This window comes from Vespula pensylvanica, chromosome 1 (genome assembly GCF_014466175.1).
Source record: "Vespula pensylvanica isolate Volc-1 chromosome 1, ASM1446617v1, whole genome shotgun sequence".
NCBI classification, from domain to species: Eukaryota; Metazoa; Arthropoda; class Insecta; order Hymenoptera; family Vespidae; genus Vespula; species Vespula pensylvanica.
This window is the reverse complement of record NC_057685.1, coordinates 15,208,532-15,233,912: the sequence shown is the minus strand read 5'-3', so window position 1 is coordinate 15,233,912 and position 25,381 is coordinate 15,208,532. Positions and strand designations below refer to the sequence as shown.

The 25,381-nt window shown below is 40.9% G+C and overlaps 1 protein-coding gene across 6 annotated transcripts in view; it reads left to right on the top strand.

Annotated features, from left to right (window-relative positions):
• Positions 1–25,381, top strand: part of LOC122635551 (synaptogenesis protein syg-2-like) — a 170,876-nt gene that overhangs the window by 119,820 nt on the left and 25,675 nt on the right. For all 6 annotated transcript variants that reach the window (XM_043825936.1, XM_043825927.1, XM_043825917.1 and 3 more), the window contains 4 exons: positions 4,204–4,354; positions 19,625–19,833; positions 22,827–22,937; positions 23,813–24,019. In XM_043825936.1, coding sequence (XP_043681871.1) covers positions 4,204–4,354; positions 19,625–19,833; positions 22,827–22,937; positions 23,813–24,019 — 678 coding nt within the window. The remainder of the gene's footprint in view (positions 1–4,203; positions 4,355–19,624; positions 19,834–22,826; positions 22,938–23,812; positions 24,020–25,381) is intronic.

The window sequence follows — 25,381 nt, the reverse complement described above, 5'->3', positions numbered from 1 at the left end:
GTACAAAAGTATCTAACCAGCTGGTACACCGTACTACTTCGAGCCATATTTCGCGCGAAAATCTACGGAAAAGAGGCTTGCGGTAGCGAAACGATTTATGGAAGACGTTAACGATGTTCTATAATAGCCATCTTCGTCATACATTCTCATCTCTCGTTTTCTTGGTACCTTACACCGGACGCTGATGGCAGAATTACACCATTAGTATCATCCTCTCGACAACGACATCCTCAAGACTCCTTCCATCCAAGTAGCCTAATGTTTTATTTTCTCGCTGTTGAGGATCAATCCGTCGGGAGTAAAAACATATTTGGGAAATGAAAGATTGCTCTGCTAGTATATAAGGATACTAAGCCGTAGGATAAGCTTCTAGTGTCGGCGACGACGATGAAGAAGAAAGAATAAACGTTGAAAAAGCGACATCTTCGATGCTTCCCTTTCTCTTTATCTCTTCATTCTTTCTCTTCTTGGATATTTCCTAAAATTTCCAACGACTGAGTTGGATTTCAACTACGATACACGTTTGTCCAACTACCGTTTCGTTTCTTCGTATTTTTGTTTAAAAACGGACAGTAAACTGAAAAGATGCACGTTGTGTACAGATAATAAATATGTTGGTAGGAATGTTCTTCTTCTCTCTCTCCCTCTCTTTCTCTTTGCCTCTTTCTTTATCGAAGACCTATATCCCCGAGCAAAACTCGAATCTGAAAAGTAATCGCTCTTTGAAGTCTGCCGCTGAAAGAAGTACGTACCGAATGAAGAGTGTTCTTCGTATGCTTCAGCAACATACAGTTAATAGGTGAAAGCTAACGCTCGTTACTTCGAATTGAAAGAAAACATGGAAAAGGGTATGGAAATGATAGCAAACAAGTAAAAAGAGAGGAGACAAGGATTTTACTTCTACGTGGCGATTTTGTTCTGTAAACGGTCATTTTTTCCTCTTCACTCCGGTCCACATTTTCCTGTGGGAAGTCGGGATGGCAAACAGGAACTTCATTAAGAGTGGCCGAGCGCTCATCTCTTTGAAGTTGGTTAGCGAGCAGGAGAAAATCAAGGTACAAAAAGCAGCGGCGACGGTATATGGTGGCACGCTTGGTCGCCTTCGGTGGCGAACAACACTTTTCTCAAAAGCCAGCGTCTACGACTTACACCATCAACTACGTATCTCGGCTTTATACGTACGCACCGTTTACCGAGTGCTTCCTTCGGTTCATCGTAGATCGTGCAAGCTTGTATCTCGATTGGACACGATCCTGTGTCCTCCGTTTCGATGCTCGACTCTTCTCTCAACTTCCCTTATCGCGAAAAGCACAAACGTTTCTCGTGGTAAAAATTCTTCAACGTTATTCGTAGCTTCTTCTTTCATTCGGTTACGTCGAGAAAACGTCCCCGAGCAATCGAACCTTCCACTCGAGAGTCGAATTTATAGTGCGAGATAAACGGCGTGCGCACGTCACGAACGCGTCATCTTTGAAAATCGTATCGAGAAAACCTCCCGCATACATCTTACCCGTCTCTTCTCTGTTTGTACACGCTTTATATGGTAATCCGTTCGCGATCCTCCGTTCGCGGGAAGTCGTGCGAAGCGAAGAGAGACAGAAGCGTTACCGTACGCCGTAGATAAAGTATGGCTCCCCGTATATTAAAAAGTAGAGAATAGTTTTGAGAGGATAGGAAAGTGTATTCGTTTCCGGGTTGACGATGGTACGTTCGAAAGCGGAGCGCGTTGCAAAGCGGAGTGGTAGAGCGGGAGCAAGCAAAGTTGTGCGGCTTCTCGACACTGTCTGACCCGCGGATTATCGGCTTACCGAACTAGCACGCTCGGGTTATTTCTGCACGTGGGGATGGGGTCGACCTGGATGAGGTTCGAGGTTTGAGATCGGAGGAGGAAGAGGAGAGTCACTCGTAACACTGATTTCTGGTATCTCTTATCGCGGTACTTTCGAATCGATCGCTGAACGAGAATGACCGGGAGTTAGCACGCTTGTATTTTTTAACCTGATATTATCCATGTAGCTCTAACATCGGCGTTCGTTCCAATGATCATGTGAGAAATCGATAGAGAATACATGGGAAACGAGATAGATGCATATAATATAAGGTTATAGGTGCTCTTCGACGCTCGATTTCCATTATGCTTTCTCCGTAGCACGAAAGCTTCGGTTTCGGCTCGTCTGTCGGGAATTTCGCTGACAGCCTTCCTTTCGAATGCTTGTTACTAATACATGCTACTGCGAGCAACATACGTTGTCGGCCACACATGTGTTCGCGCTGTATCAGCGTGACAATGTATTCTCGGCAGGTCGTCGATTCAGCGACGTTCCATAAAGAGTTGTGCTCCTTCCGCCGTGTCGAAACGGTATTACTTTTCCTGTTTGCGTGGTGCGGAATCGGAAGACCGGATGATGGTAAGGAGCAAAACGCGAATTCTGCGCGAATAAAATCTGGACGGAAGCACGTCGTATCCTTTAAATTTCTTCACCGGGTTAATCTTGGAATTCTCGTTCGTCTCCTACGATATAAATAACAGAACCGAGATAAGAATATTCAATATTTATTCTTTCGCCGAGGTCATCTCAAACGGTGATGGAATCCTAAAGTGAAAGAAGAATGCTCATAATATTTATCATTGGGAGCGTTGTCTCTTAGAACAAAGAAAGATGACACTTTTAAGAGATAGACTATAAAAGATCTCGCGCCCCAGGATTTCTCGTTTCTGAAAACGCTTTTCAACGTTTACCGTTTTCCTCCTCTCCCTCTCGGAGCAACAATGGCGGAAAGATCACGCGAAGCAGCTACGCGGCGACGCATGCTTGCCACCCTTCAGGACTCATAATGCACCGGAGGCAGCCCAGGGGAAATTTAGCAGACGCCGTGAAAACCGTTGTTTTATACGCTTATACCGTCGTACACGCGAGACTGCCTCGGCCGTAGGTAGATATAAGGTAGGTAAGGTAAGGCAAGGTAAAAGCATTCGTGATCCCAGCAGCGAGTAACTCCATTAACGTTAACTTCACGTCCCTCTTCTCTCTTCTCGTCTCCTCGCTTTCTCTTACCTCCTTCCTTTACCCACAGATAGCCTTCGACCCCACAGACTCACCCAAGAGAACTAGCCAAGAGTGGTCAACCAAAGGAATATCAGGAATAACAAATACTATCTATTTATCATCCTCCTACAAATATTTCTTCTAATAATTCTTCTTAAACTAGGATTCCCCTTTTTTTCGTCTCCTCCCAGCGTCATCTCTTTTTAAAATCAAGAAATATTTTTATACAAAATATTTCTTACCTCGCTGGACGTCTCTCTCAAAATGATACGAAAGCGATACCGTGAAAATGCAGAGAAAGAGAGAAAGAGAGAGAGAGAGTGAGAGAGAGAAAGGCGGATAGGAACTAAAAGTAATAAGGGAGACGTAACAGCTTCGTCGACTCGCACCAAGCGAAACTGCCGTGGAACAGTTTCTAGGAAATTTGGTGTCAGCACACGTTTTTACGTGCGTGCACTTTCCATAGTCCCTTGCGCGCGTTCCTTGTTCTATTAAAATATATCAAGGTTATTTCCACGAAGAATAATTTTCTTCCTTAGAGTCAGCGAATATTCGAAAAGGCAAAATCCCGCGGTCTGCTGGAATTAGCCGGCGGGGTCGAACGAGTTGACAAATTCACAGATATTCAGAGGGCTCGGTCTTTCTCTCTCTCTCTCTCTTTCTCTCTTTCTTTCTCTCCCTCTCTCTCTCTCTCTCTCTCTCTTCCTTCCCCTTTGGACTCTTTAATATCCGAGTCGGAGCAACGGAAAGTCAAGGGGTGGAAAGATTCACGTTTTCTGGGGCGCGAAATCGCAACAGGGTCCTTCTCCGTACTGAGTCGCGTCTCGACGTTCCCTGGATTCTATCTCAAGAGATCACCGAGCGAACGAAACGACCACGCGATAATTTTCTACTCACGATGGCCATATTTTCTCTTAAAAAAAGAAAAAGAAGAAAAAAAGAAAGAATGAAAGAAAAAGGAAAGAAACAAATAAAGAGTAAAAAAGAAATAGTCCAGAATAAGAAACGAAAAAGTTTCTTTTCTTCGTTCGAACCTCGAGAACGTAACTGTGCATTTTCTTTCTTTTTCTTCTTTTTTTTTTTGTCAGGAAAATTCCATTACGTTGAACGACGACCGAGAGACGACGTTAATTCTATCGACGATTTCACGTTACAGGTCCAGCTATCCCCGTGAGGGCGGTTCTTCGAGGTACGGCCGAGCTACCCTGCGATATTCGTCCACCACGACACAACGACTCGACCGTTTCGGGACACGACTCTGCCATTTTGGTCGTCTGGTACAAGAACGACATGACACCCATCTACAGGTGAGTGCGACCGGATCGATCTCTCGTGTTCCTTCTACAACATAGCCTTCCTCCTCTTTACTTCCCTCGAGGTTAAGTTACTGCTTCGAACGGGAGGGGAGAAGTATAAAAAGGCTACTAGCCTGAATACGCAACGTGACTTGCGCTCGTTAAGCTCGACGATAAGACCATGCTCGAAGAAAGGAAGCTTTCTCCTCTTTCTTCGTTTCTCTCTAGCGTCGCTTGCGTTGCCCGCGTATAGATCTAAGTATTTATATACTACATACACGAGCATCATTTCTATGGCTACCTGCGAATCTAAACGACTATTAAAAGTGTCCACGCCGATTTTTCTTCGTACAAAGATCGACGGAGAAAAAAAGAAACGGAAACAGAAAAAAGCTAAAGGAATAAACAACATAGCGTAATGAACGATCCTCGCGAATACTGGCAATAAACCGTAACCACTGATATATGTATCTACGGAGTAATGCGGCTACCGATGTCCTTGATGAATTTCGTCACGTGAGCCACTTGGCTTAGGTATGTCATCCGTTCCGGAATTACTCCGCTAAGCCGGAGTCGAGAGATAATGGAGTCGCATGCTACGTAGCGAACGACCGAAGGAACGTTGTGAGGGAGTACCGTGAGAGAAGGCCGTGAAGAAACATCGTGAGTAACGAAGAGAAGGGTAAATTCTCTGTAGAAAGAGGGGAAGGTTAGCTAGGTGCGAGAAACGGTAGCAAGATAATGGCGTGTCACGAATAATGCGATTTAAGTGCGACGGTTTCCTCGAGTGTCGCTCGCAATTATGTGCTTGGCTAATGATAAAATTGTATCTCGGTTTTCCACCTAGATATTTTTATTTTTATCACCCTTTAACCTGTCAAGTACAAAGAATAACATCTACCGGGATAAGGTAAACTTTTGTTTTTCTCTTCCTCGATTTTATAGATAGAGAGTATCTATGTACACGGACGAATAATTTTCATTCTATTCCCTTACTACTTTTTCCCAAGTATCACCAATCTTTTATACTATTTTTCCTCTGGATTAGCGGAATAAAAAAACTCAAAGAAAAAAAGACAGTCCAAATCCTTGTTATGTCTTTCCCTGATTTCAATCCGTACGCCGGCATGAACACGGATAATAATTTTTGATTCCGTTCAAAGCCGATTATAACGCAAAATCGGCTTACCTGAAAGACGACCGTTTTGTAATAATAAATTTGCATTGTTTAGTTTTTCATCTTAAACTAGATACATTCGATTTAATCGTGCAATATGTACGTGCGTTGTTCCGTTTTTATCATTGGTTTTACTAAAGGACACGATAGTTAACGCATCGAGATAAAAGACGTGTAGATAGTTATCGCGTGAAACGCTTTTCGAAATTGCACTCGGTCGTACTTTTCAACGTCGAGCTAATCATTTCCTTTCTTTCAACGTCGAACGTTACGAAAGATGCATGACAAGGTATTAAAGCTAACTCGCAAACTAATTCCACACGCTGTTTTACTTAACACGCCGTTTCAACTGGGATTGATTTCATCATATAGCCACAAGTACGGCTCAAATGCTATAACGATTTCCCTCAATGATATCTTAGAAATCATTACCCTCGCGAATGAAGCGCTGCAAGTGCTCAACGTCCGTATCAATTGTAATTCGCGAACAAGAGCCTGTATAGGGCTTACCGAGAAGAGGATTTTATATACAGCATAAAGATAGTCACTGTGAATGAATACTACCAAGTTTGTATTACATTGTAGAGTTGCCATGATACGAGATAAATAAACGTGAAAGAAACGTTTGAAAGAAAGAAAAAGAAAGAGAAAGAAAGAAACCAAAAGAAAAAGCAAAATAGCAACAATTTGGAAAAGAATCCAAAGGGGACCTTTTAACCGCGATATCGAAACTTTACAATAAAAAGAAATAAGAACAAAAAAGCTAGTCTTTTCGTGTTATTAGCTCGATTACTTTCCTTGAAGTAAAATTTTCACGTTATCGCACGCAAAACAACGGGTTTGTGAACTTTTCTTTCGACTTATCGCGTTACCGCGTGATCTTTATGGCGACTAAAATGTTCGTTTACTCGGTAGATTGGAACACTTATACCCGAGACATAGCTAGAGTCAAGCTATACGCTTGTGTGTGTATATATATATATATATATGCGTGTGTATGTTTATACGTATACGTGCACGATTATAGATTCGTTCGCAGTCGCGGAGCCTCCACCGACTCGAAGGAGTTGCTTCGAAATGCGGTGCAGTAGTCGTGCCGAGTTTATAGTCGGACAAACACGGGGAGGAGGTACCTATATCGGAGCAGGTCAGGCACGTAGTTTGACCGAAGTTAAGTCCATTAGACAATGCAAAATGTAAGACTTAAGTCTTAAGCCTATCGAGCGAGAGCCGAGCGTTGTTTGGTTACTACCACGGAGATGTAAAGCTCGAGCGCGGAGTTGCCTGTAATTGGCCGATTGGCTTAAGTCTTAACTTACAGGCTTATTCATTGTTCGCGGAACGTTCTCTACGTACATGCATATATACAAAATGTTATATGTAAGAGTTTTAGTCTTTAAGGATATATAGAACTCATTAAGTTAAGTAACAAGTGCTTAGTTGACATGGATCGAAAAATAATTCTTGACGAAGTTATAAATAGTATTCCATTTCTTTTTTTTTTTTTTTTTTTTTTTTCATTACGCGAACGACTTACATTTTCCTATAGAACAAATATGATCGTAATTATGACTGAAAGAGAACTCGTAAATGCTCCGCCAGTCCGTAGATAATTACAAGCTTTCATTCTATTTTTATCGCCGTCGATAATGAGAACGTTCGTAACACGTTTTATCGATCTTCGACAATTCATCTCGTTATTGTTCTCTCCCGAAAATAAAATACGTCAATCATCTGCCACGAATGATTGCGCATGTCATATCAAAGTGATGTAATATTTATCTATCGACAAAAGTCAAATATACGATCAGAATCCCTAACTAGGTTTCTTTTCGAAGCCCACTTAGGTCTGATGAAAATAATATATTTAGTTAAAAAGCGATCGTATTTGCGCGGCAATGTTCTAACGTCTAAGACGTGATAACACGACAAATTTCATCCTTGTCAAATTTATTCCCTCTCGTTGGCGAATGTCATTTCCGCTTCAATCTAATATTACTGACGTACGTGCATACGTTACAACGCCCTACCATGTAGTTTATAGGTACCTACATACGTCCTGAAATCCCACCAACAAATTGCACTTTCTAACGCTACGTTAAGCAAAATGTGCGAAACGCGATATCGGTTTGGTGGGTAAACGCGCGTGATCCGCGACGATCAGTCATGTAATTCTTTGTCGAGCGTCGTCGAATCCCTTTAAAATGTTCTAACGCCTCGATATTTTTTTTCATTCGCTCGGCAAGCACGTCGAGATATAAAAGAGATTCCATTCGATATTTTCATGGCGTTCGTTAAATTCGTTGGCGCTCTCCCTTACTCTGGAATTATCTTCTTCGTTGAATCGAACATTTTTGTTTTTTCTTTCCTTTTCTTTTCTTCCCTGTTCTTTTCTTTTCTTTTCTCTTTTTCTATTTTCCTTTTTTTTTTACGAATACGCTAACTCTTCTAACGTCGCTTGGCATTCTCATCACGTTCTCTCGGTTGCGTTTCGCAACATCGCCCTCAGAGAGCATCGCCCTTTGAAAGTCGTCCTCGTAACGCCTATTAGCTTCGCCGTATTCGTCCGTCTGCAGACTGGCACAGCTTGCACGCCCGAACTTTTCCGTTCGCTCGGATTTTTATTCAATTTCCTGTCGGCGTCCCGAGTTTTCAGTAACCCAGCTAAAATATCATATCTTCTATTCCCTATCCAAAGTCGAAAAAGAGAATAACGGAGAACGTTAATTCCTTGAAAAATTTTTCGGACGATTCGAGAAAGGTTTTCTTTTTTGCCTGAACAAACCGAGCCTTATAAATATATCCAGAATGTGATGCTGAAAGAGAAATAATATTTGTCGGCATCGTTACCGTTCTCCGATGTAATCCAGAAGGTAAATAACATTACCGACGTTCATCGTTCGACTCTAGAGCACACTTCCGACTAATGCACAGGTCATGGATCCGCCTGCGTTGCGTCGTTCATGCATATTTATGAAACTCGGCTAGCCCGCCTGAAAATCGGTTCCCACGTGGAAAAACAATAAAAAGTGGACGGGTTCCGAGTACTAAAAGCACGGTCACGTCTCTCGCGAGACTATTCGTCTTTCTTCGTTTCTTAATTGTTTCGTATAAAAATCGAAAGAAAAAGAGAGCAAATGCATTCTGTTCGCATCCATTCGTGCGGTTGATGTCGAGTCTCGTAATCGCAAGTTTATGAATGTACACGTATATCTATACCTTGAAAACCGACAGGAAACGATTAAACTCGCACGATTCACTTGAAAAGCGCATACTTCGCTGACACCTTTCCACAACGGAAGGATCGCGTGAATACGAGCTGTCCCGTCTGTCATTTCTCGCAACCCTTTTCGCTCCTCTTATAAAATCCTACGCTATATCTTACCGTGGTTAAACGTAATCGCCGGAGAAAATTCTTATTTAAAGAAAAGAAAAAAGAAAAAAAAGAAAAGGAAGTGGAAAGTCAGTTAAAATCAGTCGAAATGAAAGAAGTTGTGAAATCGTCATCTGGTAAGAAGAAATGATGCAATCCGTTTGGCATATTTGTACGTACTCGGTCGCACATAACTAGACGAATGTTGAGATGGTGAAACGCATATTTTTCATAAAGCCAAAAGAGGGCAAAGCAAGCTCTCGCACTTTGCACTTGCGTAGCGTTAATTCTCTCTTTCTCTCTTTTTCTCTCTCTCTCTCTCTCTCTCTCTCTCTCTCTCTCTCTCTCTCTCTCTCTCTATCTATCTTGTTCCCACGAGAGACTCCAAATGATGAAAGTTCCACGAACGCGCGTCGGCTGTTGTTAAATAAATTATCCGGCTTCTAATTACGTGAAAAATAGTGAAAACTGGAAGAGAGTCGTCCCAACCGCCGCCGGGAGCGTGTAAACAGGTCGGTCGGTGCTTGCCGACGGTGTGAGAGAGAGGAGGGGAAGGACCAGAGAGAGAGAGAAAGAGAAAGAGGGAGAGAGAGAGAGAGAGAAAGAAAGAGAGAGAGAAAGGTAAAATGGAGTAAAGCGTAGGGAAAGAGGATGAGCGAGAGGGCAAAGAGGAAATAAGGGTGGAACGGTTGAAGCTCGAGGCAAAGGGAAGGATACTCGGTACCATTATAGTCGCGCTGTCCCAAGATCTTCTACATATTTCTCTGTACCAGATTCTCTACAGTTTTCCGTATAACGGCTTGGTGCGATTTGAATAAGACAAATGCCCTTCCTCCGTAACCGTCTTTCTTTCTTGTCTTTTCCATTCTCGAAGGATCTTTTTGCACATTAATAAATCGCTTCCAGCGTCCCAGGTGTCGTAGCTTACTCGTAACATTCGCTGGTACGTTCCATTGCTTCAAGATCGGTGCCCTAGTCGTTTTGTCTCTTATATTCGACATCCGATTAGTTCGCGACCGTCACAAGTGGCTGCAGGACGTTTCTAGGACGGTAAGGAAGATGAGCAGGAGGTTTGTGGTGAATTCGAGCCGCGGGCAAGGATGCCTTGACAGCGGTACCGGTGCTTGCCGTGCACTAGCTAGTTCATAATGAAAGCAATGTGTCTTCATTTAGTCGCTTGTTTCGTAGCGACGCTAGTAGGTATAGGAACGGTATAATGGAAGGTAACGCGCTGGATCTGCAGTAGGTTGCAGCCCAAGGTGGTGAATACATCCACGTACGTCCTCGTAGAAGATATCAGGGGCAAAAGAGAGGGGTAAGCGAGAGAAAGGGAGATAGAGAGAAAGAGGAGGGATAAGATTGAGTATGTGTGTGTGTACATTTGAGAGACAGACAGAGAGAGAGAGAGAGAGAGAGAGAGAGAGAGAGAGAGAGAGAGAGAGTACATTATACTACAGGTTAGTCGCATATAGCCAAGGGACAATGCTCTTGTCTCTACGGTACGCCTTGTTTGTTACGACTGGCTTCCTCCCCCTTCACAGCCGACGCGACCCTTCGTCGTCCACTACTCTCCGCTACCGCCACAGCCACAGCTACCACCGACACCGCAACCGACATTATACGCGACGCTACCTCCTCTTTAACCTCCCATTCTATCCACCGACGAAATCCATAAACCCCAAAGGAGTTACGGGTTGAGTTCGCGCCTCGCGAATCGACCAACATTGTCGATCTCTATTTAATATTATATGTTTAACCGAACGCTTTCAAAATCATCGATAAGTAATAGTCGTGATGGTAAATCGTTCGAAACGAGAGAGGAAAAAACTTACCAGCGAAATGCGGAATGAATTGCGTACCTCGTTCAAATGGCACTTTGCATTCTTCCCTTCTCTCTCCTTTCCTTACTTTAGCTGGGTTTTCCTTCTATTCGATTCAACTTTTAATAACCGCTATCCATCTACGATGATTCTGAAACTCAACTCGGATAGAACGCCGTCCTGGTTCCCACAGAGAAATGAGAAATCGGAGAAGAACAACGATCCTTACTCTTTCTTTAAGAAGGCTTCGATTTCTTTTCCGAGTATTTCCATTCGCAATCACTTACGAATGACAACGGAACTACAAGAAAATCGTGAAAACTTTTTCAAATGGAATCCTTACAACCGTCGGTTAATTTTTAATCATCTTATTAAAGAAATAAAGGAAAGATATAAAAAATTTTCAAGGTATGAATTTCTTTGGTGAAAACATTTTACGAAAATTTGATAAAAGAAACTTTTACGTTCCAAGAACTTTTCTGTCACTCAGCGTCGTAAGCCTTATTCGTAAGCCACTTAAATAATATGCAAAATAATTTTACATAAGTAAATAGGTTTTACTTAACGTGTATAATATTTCCTTAATTGAAACTCATTAAGGCGAACCATTTTTACGATATTTTCTTGTATATATATGTATATTAAAAAAAAAAAAAAAAAAGAAAGAAAGAAAAAAAGAGAAGAAAAAACCATCGCAACGGTAAACACTAATTCATTCGATAGTAAAATCTATTAACGATTCGATTACCGAGAAAGACTCCAATGTGGAACGAATAATTACATTTCAAACTACTAAACGATTTTCACGAATTAGTGTAACACTTATATACGTACATGCACACATACAAACATACATAACCAGTACGTACATATACATACAATGAGTATATTTAAACTTTGAATAATGAACTAAATGATTTTGTTGAAATTAGCTCAATAGAAACAATATTATACACCTACGCGGTATTGTTCTCTTTTAAAAAGTATTCGGGTCACATAATATAGATCTCTCTTGCTTCGGAAAAGAATAGGAAAAGTTTTCAAAAGATTACAGTCTGCGACCTGCGGGTCGATGAGGGTACACGAGAAGAGTTAATCGCGTTTTCGATTCTCCTTACGTTCGGATTACTCGCGTTCGTAGGGATCGACGCGGATTCCGAAGGTATTTCGATCGATGAAAAAGCTCGAAGGGCCACGTGCCGCTGTGTATTCGCGGTAATTTCAAAGTTTTCTTTCGTTTACGAGGTGCGAAGGGCGAAATCCATCCATGTGGTTTCTACTGCTCCAAGAACGTCGCACTCCTTGACTCCTCGCCTCTCTTATCCACCAACTTGCCTGCCCTAGAAACGTGACTGATGGACGAGACTACACCCCTTGAATTTCTTTTCTTCGTTTTCCTTCCTTCTCTTTTTCTTTCTCTCTCTCTCTCTCTCTCTCTCTCTCTCTCTTTCTCGTTTCCTCTCTCTTTCTCCCTTCTCTTTCTCTTTTCTTTTGCTCGAGCACGCCAGCTTCGATGGCGAACTTTCAAGCGCTTTTACAACGTCATAAGCGGCAAATCTTTCGAAAGACGAGAGATAGATAGATAGATAGAGAGAGAGAGAGAGAGAGAGAGAAAGAAAGAGAAAGAGGAAGATACAAGAAGCCCGTTTCCTCTATCTTCCGAAACATCTTCGCTCTTTATTAATTCGACTCTCGACTCGAGGTATCTTAGATCTCGTTTGAAAGAGAAAGAGAAAGAGAGTGAGAAGGGGAGAGAGAGATAAAGGAAAGAAAAGAGAATCGAAGAGAGGCAAGAGCACCATACTCCGAAAAAGCGTTATTTTCAAGATGGAAGGTAGCGATGCAAAAGTAGGTATGAATAATGGACGTGGTAGTTGGTACTTGGTCTATCGTCGCTGACGGGAGAAAGAAAGAAATAGAGTAAGAGTAAGAGAAAAGAGAAATTGAGAGAAGGTGCAGAAAAGCAGTGGGGAAAGCAATAGGACGAGGGCGTGTCAGTGTAGGCAGAACGCGAGGTAGGGCGCGAGTTGCAAGCGCGAAGCAACACGAGAGAATAGGGAATGAGTTTGCAAATGAGCGGCTATAGGCACTCGTGATCGAAAATACAAGCGTGTGCTAAGAACGGCCACTTACCGTTAGTACGTGCGCTACCCTCGTCAAGTAGATATTTTTATTACCTCACGTAGCTGGATATAAGAGAACGGACAGGTGCGCACTTCTCACAACGGAGGCTAAGTGCCGCAAGGGCCGCATCGTGACGCTTTACTTTACCCTTTCCTTGCTACTTCGGCTCCCTTTGATTCTCCTAAGGCAAACATGAAGAAGAAAAAGTTACGAGTATGTATAATGATGTCTCTCTTTTACGACTCGCCGCGATAGCTATTACATTTTAAAGAGCGAAAGACATTACTATGGACATTTCCTCTTTTCTTTTATTCTATATTAACCCATTAAGAGAACATATCGAATATTAATAGCCATATGTTTCAATCTCAACGACCGTTTCTATCTCCATTGTCAAAGTTCGTAATATAATTAAATAGTAATCCAATTCCCTTGTCGTTTCCTTGACAATTTTCGAAGCACAAGAGTTCACGATAATTTTAATCAAAGATTCTACATTATATATAGATACACATACATGCATACATACACACACACACATACACATATCATGACATGGACGATCTCGAGCATCTTTTGTAAGTAGAGAACGTCATGACCGTATCATTCGAGCCTTTCCACGGCCGGAACTTGAAGCACTAACGATTTTTGCAACTTCCGCTTTTCTCCGACTCGGACAACGATCTAGTCGACGTTTCGAGACCTAGTTTACAAACTATTACACCAGCAGCATTAATATTCAGTTGGCTCTTATCCGGCGACGCGACAAGAAAATGCATAATTCGTCCGGTACTCGTCGGCTGCTGCAGAAGTTTCGAGGCTCAAATGTCCTTCTCTCTCTCTCTCTCTCTCTCTCTCTCTCTCTCTCTCTCTCTCTCTCTTTCTCTCTCTTTATATCCCTGTCATTTTGTCTCTCTTCTTTAGACACGCACAGCTACTACCACCGTTTCCTTCTCATTTTCTCTCTCTCTCTCTCTTTTTCTCTCTTTCCCGGCGACGATGCTACGCGATACGTAAAACGAGCCTCGAATTAATTACTGGCAAGAAGAGAAGGCTTAGATCCCTAGTGAACGAGGAAGTAGCAAGAGAAACAAAGTCGGAACGCGTTGGAATCGAGTCCGTTATCAAGTTGCGGCAAGAGGCAACCAACGATCGAAATGCAAATCCTTCTTAAATTTCGGTCGTTAACGTAAAAGTTTTACGTTGGACTTTTTATCGTAACATTCCGGACTCATCGAAATATTCAGCTTGTTGAGAATACACCTAATGCGTCATTCAATCAGATACCTACGTTATAAGCATTCGATTTCATAATAATCAATACGCGAAGTACATATCAAATGTGATTAATCGAGATCGATCGATCGATCGATCGATATTGTTTAGTAATGTATATGCCATTAAATTCACACTATTCATCTGCGAAATTGATAATAAGGGTTAGAATTCATCTTGACGACCTCGTTTGCGGCCGACAAATAGAATTAGAGCTTAATTGAAAATCCAGGCATATAGTCGTGTATGTGATTACACATACATACGACACCGATGTGGTCGAAGAGAGCATCAAAGATCCTTTATCGACCCACGAACGTCTCGCTCTCGAATTAATAAGACTTACGCTCTTCGATAACGTTACTCTCTCTTTCTCTCTCTCTCTCTCTCTCTCTTTCTCTCTGTCTCCCTTTATGTCTCTCTATTTCTATCTCTTTCAACCGAGGCTCGAAACTTCCTCGATTTTACGATCTTATACCCTCCTTCTGGCGGATATACTGCCACCAACGATGAAAGACTTATTTTCACGACGAATGAACATTTCTTTTGCATGAATACTTTTATAAAAATTGAAAAATCAATGAGAGGTCTATGAAATGTCTCCAGAAACTGTCTCGATGTCATAGAATAATCTGTCGATATCTCTTGATTATATCGCGTTTTGAAATGATTAACCTTTATAGATTTCTGTTCTGCTGGTTAAATTGTCTGTGACATTTTTAATTGATTCTTATTAAAGTGAAAAAGAAACGTTTCTTTCTCTAATTTTATCAACGTTATTTCATAAAATGTGCTAATAAGTATCCATGAATAATTAAAGATATCTCTAAAAACATCAAGCTCGAATCAAATTAAAGTATCGCAAAAATTAGCTAACTGTACTCTACAATTGTTCGCTCTGGCCTAATGAACAATATATTATTGAAAGGTTATCTTTAGTCACAAAATGCGAAAGAGTAAGACGAAATGAAGTAAAAGTGAGATGAAAATACCAAATCAAAATCCTGTTAGAATAATTACATACACGTAATCTACATACGTATGCAATATATACTATGTATATGCTCGAGTTCTCGTTATAATGCGAAATCGAGCAACGGAGAAGGTTTAATTGAAAATCCGGATAATAATCGTCGACGAAATTGTCGCGCTCAAAATCACATTTTCACCTAGATCCTGGAAGATACCGAATACAAACGATATACATATATTCGCTCTTTATCATGACACGATTCATTCGTATTGTTACTAATCCCAACGAATAGAGAAATTATTAAGAAGAAAAAATAAATGATAGACATAAAAAAGGGAGAGAGAGAGAGAGAGAGAGAGAGAGAGAGAGAGAGAGAGAGAGAGAGAGAGAGAGAGCAAGAGAGAAAATAAAAGAAATGAAAAGAAAAGAAAGAATAAAAAGGAAAGAAAGTGCACGGTGAAAGGAACTTTTTCGATATCATCATATTTCTTAAGGAAGCCCGAAAGGATCGATGACGTTTTCAGCAATTTCAGCGAAATTAAATTGCGCTTACCGGCTCACCGAGAATCTAGCGAGGTACTTCTCCTATCTCGTCTCCTTTTACTATCAAGCCATTCGTAGAAAATCATCTCAGTCTTTTAAGTTTCGATCGAAATTATCGTACTCGTCCTAGGTTATAAAACGAGTGATTGCGGTACTCCCCTTTTTACCTCAACTATTTCTCTTTGAAATATAATAGATATTTCGTTTCCCGTTGCAACGAGAAATCGTAAGTTTAAAACCGTTCCCGTACGATGAAGTTACAACACGGTTCGAGGGTCTATCGTAGAATACTTGGAGCGTACGCGAACTTCATCGTCCGGTCCACGTAACAATGAACGCAAGTGTTCTTCGCGCCTCCTCTCACGTACGACGATAGCACGTGACCGTGCTCGCGAAAAGCGGTTTCCGGCGTTGGCTTTTCTATCTCTTCTCTCTCTCTCTCTATTTCTATCTATCTATCTATCTATATAAATATATATATATATATATATATATATATATCTTTCTATCTCTTTCCATCTCTTACCAACTCACATTCTCGAATACAACATCGATAGTAGCGGCTTCGAGGGAAGTCGAGTCACCGGTGAACGCATTACCGCGGCACGTGCCCGCGGTATTTCGTATTATACCGGCAAGCTAATTAACTTGGGGCTTTCGGTTATTAATCCGCGCCAAACCGCTGCAGCGCTGCAGACCAACCGACCGTCGTGGCAGAGAACCGAACCACACCTACGGTTGGACCGGCAGCAGCGCGGCTGCCATCGACCGGATGCGTCCCGTATCCTACGTAACGTTAACGTAACTTGACGAGAATTTCCGTTTAATAATACTACCCGAGGTTTCCTATCTATACCTGTTTCTCAACGAAAACTTCCACCTTCTAACGATATATCCTCCATCTTACATTACCTCCAATTTGAAACGCAAACATAAATTAGAAGGATTGGTTTTTACGATCAATATTATTTTCCCTTTTTCTTCTCTGATATATATTTTTCATGTTCCATCTGAAAAAATATAGTAGGCTACTTTTACGATTCGTTGTTTATTTAATGACGAGACATGTATCATACATACGTCTATTTTCATAATTTCCGCTACTTATGTTAATCCTGAACTTTACTTTCATTGAAATCTATATACCCTTCGAATACCTTTCACGTTATTCGATCTATAAGTCTTGTACTTACTTATCTTCGTTATTTTTTCTTTCCTGTGATGAAAAAGGTACTTATATTTAAAAAAGAAAGGTATCTACATCTAAAAAAAGAAAATTGTAAGTAACGATCATCGATTCTTTATGACCGTGAATTTCGCAGAAATTCGCCTGTTACTCGACCGGGCATTATAAATTTCCATATTACTTACGGCGTAAAGTCATAAAATTCATAACGACTCAGAGCGTCCTAATAACAATGAACGAGCAGAGAGTGTAGTGTGCAGACGTGTTACAGCATTCGTAGAAATTTACGACGAAACGTCGTACCCACTGCACCGTCCTACCAAACTGTTCCTACACATAAGCTTCAAACTTTCGACATAGTTGCCGAAATAGTATGAAAACATAGCCGAACTTTCCTTCTCAGTAAACTTTTTTTTACGCTATAAATTTGAGATCGTAAGGGAGAGGAGAGATATGAATAGAGATAAAGAGAAAAAATATTGCATATAGCCACTTTCATAAAGGAGTATATCGAAAAATTACTTTGAATCTAAAGACGTATTTGCCCTCGTTAAAGGTTTACGATCGATCTTCCCTTTTGCGGATATCGTAGATATCGTAAAACAAACTCGATGATCTCGTGGGTTAGTCTCTACGGTCACAGAGCAACCTCTTAATATTTTTATCGATAATGTTTTCTTTCAAACGGATGATGTGCTTTCGTGCGATCGTTTATTCCTTTTTTTCATCGTATAATCTCGTATAGCATGCATAGTTCCGCAGCTTCGTTTGATCTACGATTTCGTATTGCATCGTTATACCTGCCAATTTCGTATTTTGACTGACAACGGAACGAAGCAACGTGTCTACGACCCCGTAAGTAACAATCGAATAGCGTGTGCGTGGTTTATGCAGAGACTTCGATTGTACGCGACCCTTCTTGCGAATCTGTTTAGCCGGATTCAGTTTGACAAACGAATTGAACTTGTTAGTATAATGAGCATAAACAGATTCATCGAACACGCATCAGCCTTTCATCCTGACGATTCTACATCAAACGCTATCTAATTTCAAATCATATTCTACGTCGATCTCGCGGTATTTTGAGTCATTTACGATCGTATCGAATCAGAAAATTATCTCTCGATCGTTCTTTCGTCCGTTCCCTTAAATGTCGGGAAAAAGGCTACGTCACGAGACGCTTTATAAGAGACATAATTAAGTACGATTCAAGTGAAACGTTCGCTTTCGTACAAAGTACACAATAGCGCGAACTAAATTCAGATCGTGTGCGGAGATGTCGCACTGTAATTAACCGCAGCAGCATGTGACAGGCGTAACCGCGTCTCGATGTGGACATCTAACCGCTAATCCGTTATACCTTGTTGTTTCGCATCGGAAGCCGTTAGCGCAACATCGAGATCCTTCCCAATATCGACGTTCAGATATCACCGCTATCGACTCCGACTATGCTCGTTGCTCGACCGGAAGTATTCTAATATCGTTCATGTAATTGATTGCATTGATACAAGATCATTTTGCAAGTAGCTAGCAAAAGGGTTTCCACGTTCGTTGATGCGTACTATAGACAGTTAACGAAATAGGATCGACCATTGATGTATCGATAGAACGATACGATTTGCATCGTAGGAAATCGTACAAACGAAAAGGAGAAACTTATAGACGTCGATCGAGAAAATAGAAAGATGCGAACGTAAGTACTCGTTGAGGATCGATTAATCGTTCGAACGAATTATAACAAACGCTTACGTTATACGCGATACTGGATGGTTTCTAATCTACCTAATGATAATCCACCTGAATGGAGATACGCGTAGGACACAGCTAATTCAACGATAAGAAATCTTCGGCCGGACATTTCGAACGATACGCTTATGTACCTACATACGTCGGTAGATATAGCCGGAAGCAGACATTTACTAACAGGGCCGAGAAGCGTTCGACGTGTTTTCGGTCGCATATGGGAGAGCAAGCGATTTGGTAGACGCATCCTCGCTTACGTACATAGAAGCTTTGCCGTTTAGCCAATGTTACGTTCGTAATACAAGACGAGTATGCACCTAACACACGTATGGAACCGGTACGATCGGCACGACCGGCTCGTACGGCCTTCCGTTCGTTCGGCCTCTCGCGGTATTTCCGTGGACTGTGCCGGAAGCATCCTGAGTAAGAGCAAGTGGTCGTATCTGCGGTACCTCCAGTACGTTCCTATCTCCTGTTCCTCTATATGAGCCTCGTTCTCTTGTTACAAAGAACTTTACACAACCAAGTAGGCACAACCGAGAAACTTATAGTTAAGATCGAACCTCCTTTGACTACGACGACGACGACGACGACGACGACGACGACGATGATGACGATGATGATGATTATAATGATGATCGCGATAAAATTCAGGTGCCAAGACTCGAAGATGCTCAGATTATCAAACGACTCTCTTCTCCTTCTTCTTCTCTCTTCTTCTCTCTCTCTCTCTCTCTCTCTCTCTCTCTCTCTCTCTCTCTCTCTCTCTCTTTCTCACTTTATTATAACTCTGAGGATTTTCCTAAGGAAACTTAAGTCCGCCGCGTCGGCTTAATCCTACTGTTAATGAAACTTTGCGAGCGCGACAGCTTACTACTCCCTTCGATCGTCTTTTATTAAACGCCATCGTTGCTCCGTTATAACGTTCAACGTGACGAAGATTTGTTTTACGTAGAAACAATTGGAAGTTTTAACCATTTATTTTCTTTTACGTTTAGAGATAAGGTATTCGCACAAAGTAATTCTTTGTTTTTCTCTATCTTCCTTTCTCTCTCTCTCTCTTTTCAGTTACGATATGAGGGGAAAACATTCAGAGAAGGCATCGCATTGGAAGAACAAGGAGCATTTGAACGAGTTCACGCACTTTCGAATGAATACTGATCCAGCTATGCTAGTCATCAGTGACGTCGAGGAAAAGGACGAGGGAGATTATAGATGTCGAGTGGATTTCACCAAGAGTCCCACGAGAAACTCAAGGATTTATCTGACTATCATTGGTAAGTACTTGCTCGTGTATGTGTGTGCATGTGTCTGTATGTGTACCAACGTATTTCTACAAATATACGTGACATCCATTTAACGACATTTTGCGAGTACGTACTTATCTACTTATATTTATATAGGAAAAAAAGAAAAAAAGATGAAAGAGAGAAAGAAAAAGAGAAAAACATAGCAACGTGCATCGTATCCTTTTTGAAATTCATAACGATCTCATGGAAGAGGCAGCTCGCGATAATAATCTCCTGCAACATGTTGGCTGCGTATTCGCACCCTCCTTACGACGTTTTATCAGGGTAGCCACGTGCCGGTGTTGTAAGTACGCGGAAGCCGCGCCATTTTTCCGGGACATTAAACCCATACCGGCGCTCGTACCTTCCCATCCTTGCGCACACCAATATCATCTTCTCTTATCCACATCCTCTACCCCTCATCTCAGAAGCATTTCTTTCTCCTTTAAAAAACTTGTGGAAATAAACAGCTGTTTCGCCGCACACAATCCGCAACATTGCTCTCCGATCTCGATTTTTCCACATTAGGATAGTATTATCTTCTGTTACTTTTTTTTCAGAGTCATTACGCTTCTATGTAATACAATGTACATATATATTTATAGAGAGGAGGGGAGAGGGAGCATATAAATACACCGAATGTGTGAAATACATCGGTAAGGACGACTCGTTAAAGAGATATCGCGATACATCGATTGTAGCCTCATAAGGGGATAACGATTTGCATATCGAATTTATCTACATTTAACTACGTGTATAGATTAACGGAACATTTAATTGGTTAGCGTATCAATGCAAGGAGCGACAGTAATGCTTATTGTCATAATACATCTACGGTATGGGAATTCGCACGGGCAGCACAAACCACGATTTATGTGGAAATTCGGCCAATAGGAAGCCTCGCATAGTTCGCATAGTTTAGTGTGTAATCCATGTACCTGAACCTCTAGTACGTGTGTGCGGTATTGTACTCGACATATTCTCCATATATAAATATATATACACGCATATATGTATGATACATAAAGATGTGTTATATATATGTGTGTATATATATATATATAGATATATATATATATATACATACATACATGTACGCTGTTACATACTTCTATATATAAATAAATATATTATACATAGGTATATATATATATACTTATACACGTGCACATATTCGCTTTTGCGATACGAATTGTTTTCTCTATATTCTATACGATTTATACGCGAGAGCGTACATACGATACACTTTATATCCTCCATTGTATTGGGTTAGGTCGTTCACATTGTTCCCAATTCAAAAGTATAATCGTAATGGTAGCGGAAACATGAAAGGTAAAGGTATACGGACCAATTTCCGAAAGTGAAAAAGCGAAGTGCTGGATCAAAGGAGAAAAGAAGAAAAATTGATGGCAAAGTAAACGATAACGCTTTCTTTCGGTTACCGTTCTCTCTCAATTTTGTTCTCGTATCGTTAGATCGGATATTACGGATAACGTGAAGGTAATTTTTTGTTGGTCCAAATGGCTCTTACGATACCGACACGATCCACCTAAAAGTCTTTTTGAGGGTAAAGAAATGAAAGAAAAGAAGCTCTTTATTATAGCACATCTATAAATTTAATCCGGCCTTTATGTACTATCGGGAAAAACGTTAATATCGACTCGTATACGGAAATTACTATTTCTCTCAAGGTTGAACCGTTTCGTGATATTAATAGAAATGAATGAAATGTTTGTAATTAAACTAACGTTTCTTATTTTTCGTAAATGATTAGATCTCACTATTTCGCTCTCTCATTCGACCTTTTAAACGACACGAATATTACGAGTTTATCGACTTAATAATTAGCTGTGTATTTTCGAAATACATTCTACTCGATGGTTAAATCATTGGATTTAATGCATATGTAATTCAATAACGATAAAACCCTCTCAATTCTCAATTTCTCAAAGCGCTTTGCTCCCCATCGAATGTACCGTCGTCCACAAAGTTTATTTTTAAATCCCAAAACTCGTCTATCGCGATGATTCCAATCGAACTATCTATTTCAGCTTACGTCGATTCTCCATTCTTTGTACGTTCGTTTGCTCGGGATGCGATAATTTTCAATTCTATTCAATGGCTAAATGTTCTTTAGCAATGGCGGCGACTAAGCCGATTAACGGAGTTCTCGGCTGAGCATAATTCCAACTCCGCTTCTCTTGATTTTTTTTCAGTGTTTACGTCGCTTTAGAGAGAGGCTTTGCTTTGTGTTTACAAAGGGAATTTCTACGTACCAACCTATTTCTTTACACAAGGTCGCACGTGTATGATCGCGTTTACATCGGTATTATGATCTTTTATCGCTACTATCTAAAGCCTTACGCTTCGATGTAATAATTACTCTTTCGTGTAATCGAGTATCGTTACGTTTTAGTTGCTCTCCATCTCACACTCTCGTATCCAGTTCTCGTTCGTACAATATGCGACTCGTGAAACGGATAACGGAACAAAACGACGAATAGGAGTAGCATTTCGTAATGGTCGATTCTACGACGGCAAAATCACGATGCAGAATACCAAAGGATTTAACGTTTCCCGGCAGTGCGACAAAATCGATGATTCGTCGTAGCTCTCCTTGTCACATTATACCGACAAATATCTCACTGCTCCTTCGTAATGCCGTATAATATTCGAACAAATCTAGCGGGAGTCTTCCGGCGGTACAAAATACTGCCATTTCCGTTCTCTGATCGGCGATATTTTCGCGTCGCAATGCCCCGTCGGCCTTCGGCTTCTTACTGGACGAAGAAACGAAGGAACTATTGCTTCCTTTAGGCCGTCCGTCCTTCAATATGTAGTAAATAAATAAATTCGTGAAGACTTACCTCGCGTGTATTTGTATACAGTACGTAGTGAAAAAGTTTTTCAAAACATTTCGTAATAAGAAACTCGAGATAAATTAATTTGTAATGTTGTTATCTTTCTGTTTTCTTTTTCAGTACCACCGCACAAGCCAAACATCATCGACGAACGTGGGAAAACTGTATCGACCGTGGCCGGACCATACGAGGAAGGCGGCGATATGAAGTTAACGTGCTTAGTATCAGGAGGTACGTTGAAATAGATTTTGTTTACATCTTCATATAAGAAGGTATTAAAAGTAACGATAAAAAAATAACGCGATACGATCGAGCGTTTCATCGTGGTTGCGTCTTATTAAACATTCTTTTAAAGCCCTTGCAAAAAGTCGGATCCATTAAGATAAATCTTCAAAGAAAGTAGCCAAAGCGAAGCAAGACCGGTCGTAGAGCACGCAGCTCGACTCATCTTGAGCTTCGCTTTGCTCATCGACTCATTCTACCTTCTTTTAGTTCCGCTTGGTTTTAGTTCGTTCTGGCTTATCTTCCCTCTATTATATTTTAATATCTGGCCGAGCGCTACGTCTGAAAGACGAAGGCAATAACGATAATAAATTTATTTTTATTACCTCGTACGAACCGTCGCCTAGAGGAGACACGTCGGAATTATACGGCAAAAGCTTGGATGAGTTCTTCTCCCTCTTAACCACGAGTTTGCTCCTACCGCTTGCTTCTCTTCGAGTCTTCCCTCTCCTACTTTCGCGTTGTCACTGAGAGCGAAAATGGATCCGTGGAAAAAGATAATGAGGCCGCAGACGTGCGACCCTTCGACCTCTCTTGTCTCTTCACCACTTCCCAACTCTCCTCAGCACATTCATCCTTGAGGGTTTGTTCTCTCACGCAACGATTATTATAAATTATGAGTTAACGAGCAGTTCTCTCTCTTTCTCTCTCTTTCTTTCTCTCTATCTGTCTATCTGTCTATCTTTCTTTCTCTCTCTCCTACGTTCCTCGAATACCTTCAATTCTTATCTCGACGAAATATTCCAATCGTGCGATTGCCCGACCCTTTTATGGAGGCCGAATAAATGGATTACATTTTTTATATGAAATTTCCCTGTTCTCAGGTCGTCCAGAACCTACGGTAAAATGGTGGCGAGGAGAAACCCTATTAGATTCGAAGGACGTGCCAGGAGAGTTTCCATCCCTTCGTCGAAACACTCTGGTCGTGACCGATCTCTCCAGAGCGGATCTCCACGCTGTCTTCACCTGTCAGGCTTCCAACAATAACATCAGTCAACCGGAGTCGGCCTCGGTCGCGATCGAAATGCATCGTGAGTAATGTTCCCGTTCCTTTATCTTTTTATCGCGTTTTTTACTCTCTGTCTCTCTCTCTCTCTCTCTCTCTCTCTCTCTCTCTTTCTATCTCTCTAAAGGCAAAGTTCTCCCCAGTATCTTCTTAGGAAGCAGCTTGCGTTTCATTATCTCACGAATCCAAATTATACGACACTTCTTGCATCTCCATACATATGTATGCGAGCGTAGGAGCTTGTTAAGGAGACACGTATTTTGCTATAGCCGGTGGATTCTCCTCTATCTCTTCTTTAAAGTCTCGCGCCTCGTCTCTCCTCTGCTTTTTCGTATGTGAAACATTATGATATTTTATAAATTTACATGATTACGTAGAACCTCTATTCCTAAAGAATTTCACTTTAAACATTCATACGCTAATTTCGACGCTTTTCGCGCGACGAAATTCCGAGATGCGTTATTTCGAATGCCATTTCAAATGATTTTGCTCGTTCCAACTAAGAGATGGCTCCGGCGAGGAAACTCTCAAGGGAGAGGGTAGTTGGAACGTAAGTAAGAAACAGAAGAAGACGGAACTAAAGCGACAAAATAAGAAAACGAGTGGTAAATAAAATAAGAGAAGGAAGCGAACAGAGAGAGAGAGAGAAAGAGAATTTTCGTTGGCCAGTGTCGTTTGTTTCTTCGAGTTTAACAAGCTCCAGTTGAAAGTGACTTTTCTTTCACTTTTTTCTTCATTCCCCACTTTTTCGTTCTCTCCTTCATACTATCGTTGAGACAGACCTTCCCTCGGATGGGAATGCGTTTACGAATCGAGTCAAAGAGAAAAATCTGCGTTGTTAAGCAAACGAAGCTGGAAGCCGGCCTAAGAAAAAGTATTTTAAGTTGGACGTAGCCGCGATACAAACCGCTTCTCTTATCCTTTCGTCCTCGGCCTTCTCAGCTTTTTTTCTTCTTTTTTTCTTTATGTTTTTTTCTTTTTTATTTTATTATTTCTATTTATTTCTTTCGTTCGTTCGTTCTTCCTTTCCTTCTTTCTTTCTTTCTTTCTTTCTTTCTTTCTTTCTTTCTTTCTTTATTTATTTTCTTTCTTTTTACTTCGACTTTGTTCGAACACCGAACGATCGAACGAAAAACTTGGCCGAAGAAAATACGAAGAAACCTTCTCTGTTGTTCTAAGAAAAGAAAAAAGAAAAGATGCGAGTAAATTCTTTTGAAGTGTATTGTGCAGTTTAGTTTCATTCGTCGTTTGGTAGAATAAGAATTTAAAAAATTTCTTGTAGAAAGTAGGTATATATATATATATATATATATACATACATACATACATACATACATACATACATACATACACCTATGTTTGTCTAATCGAATAACGAATGAATTCA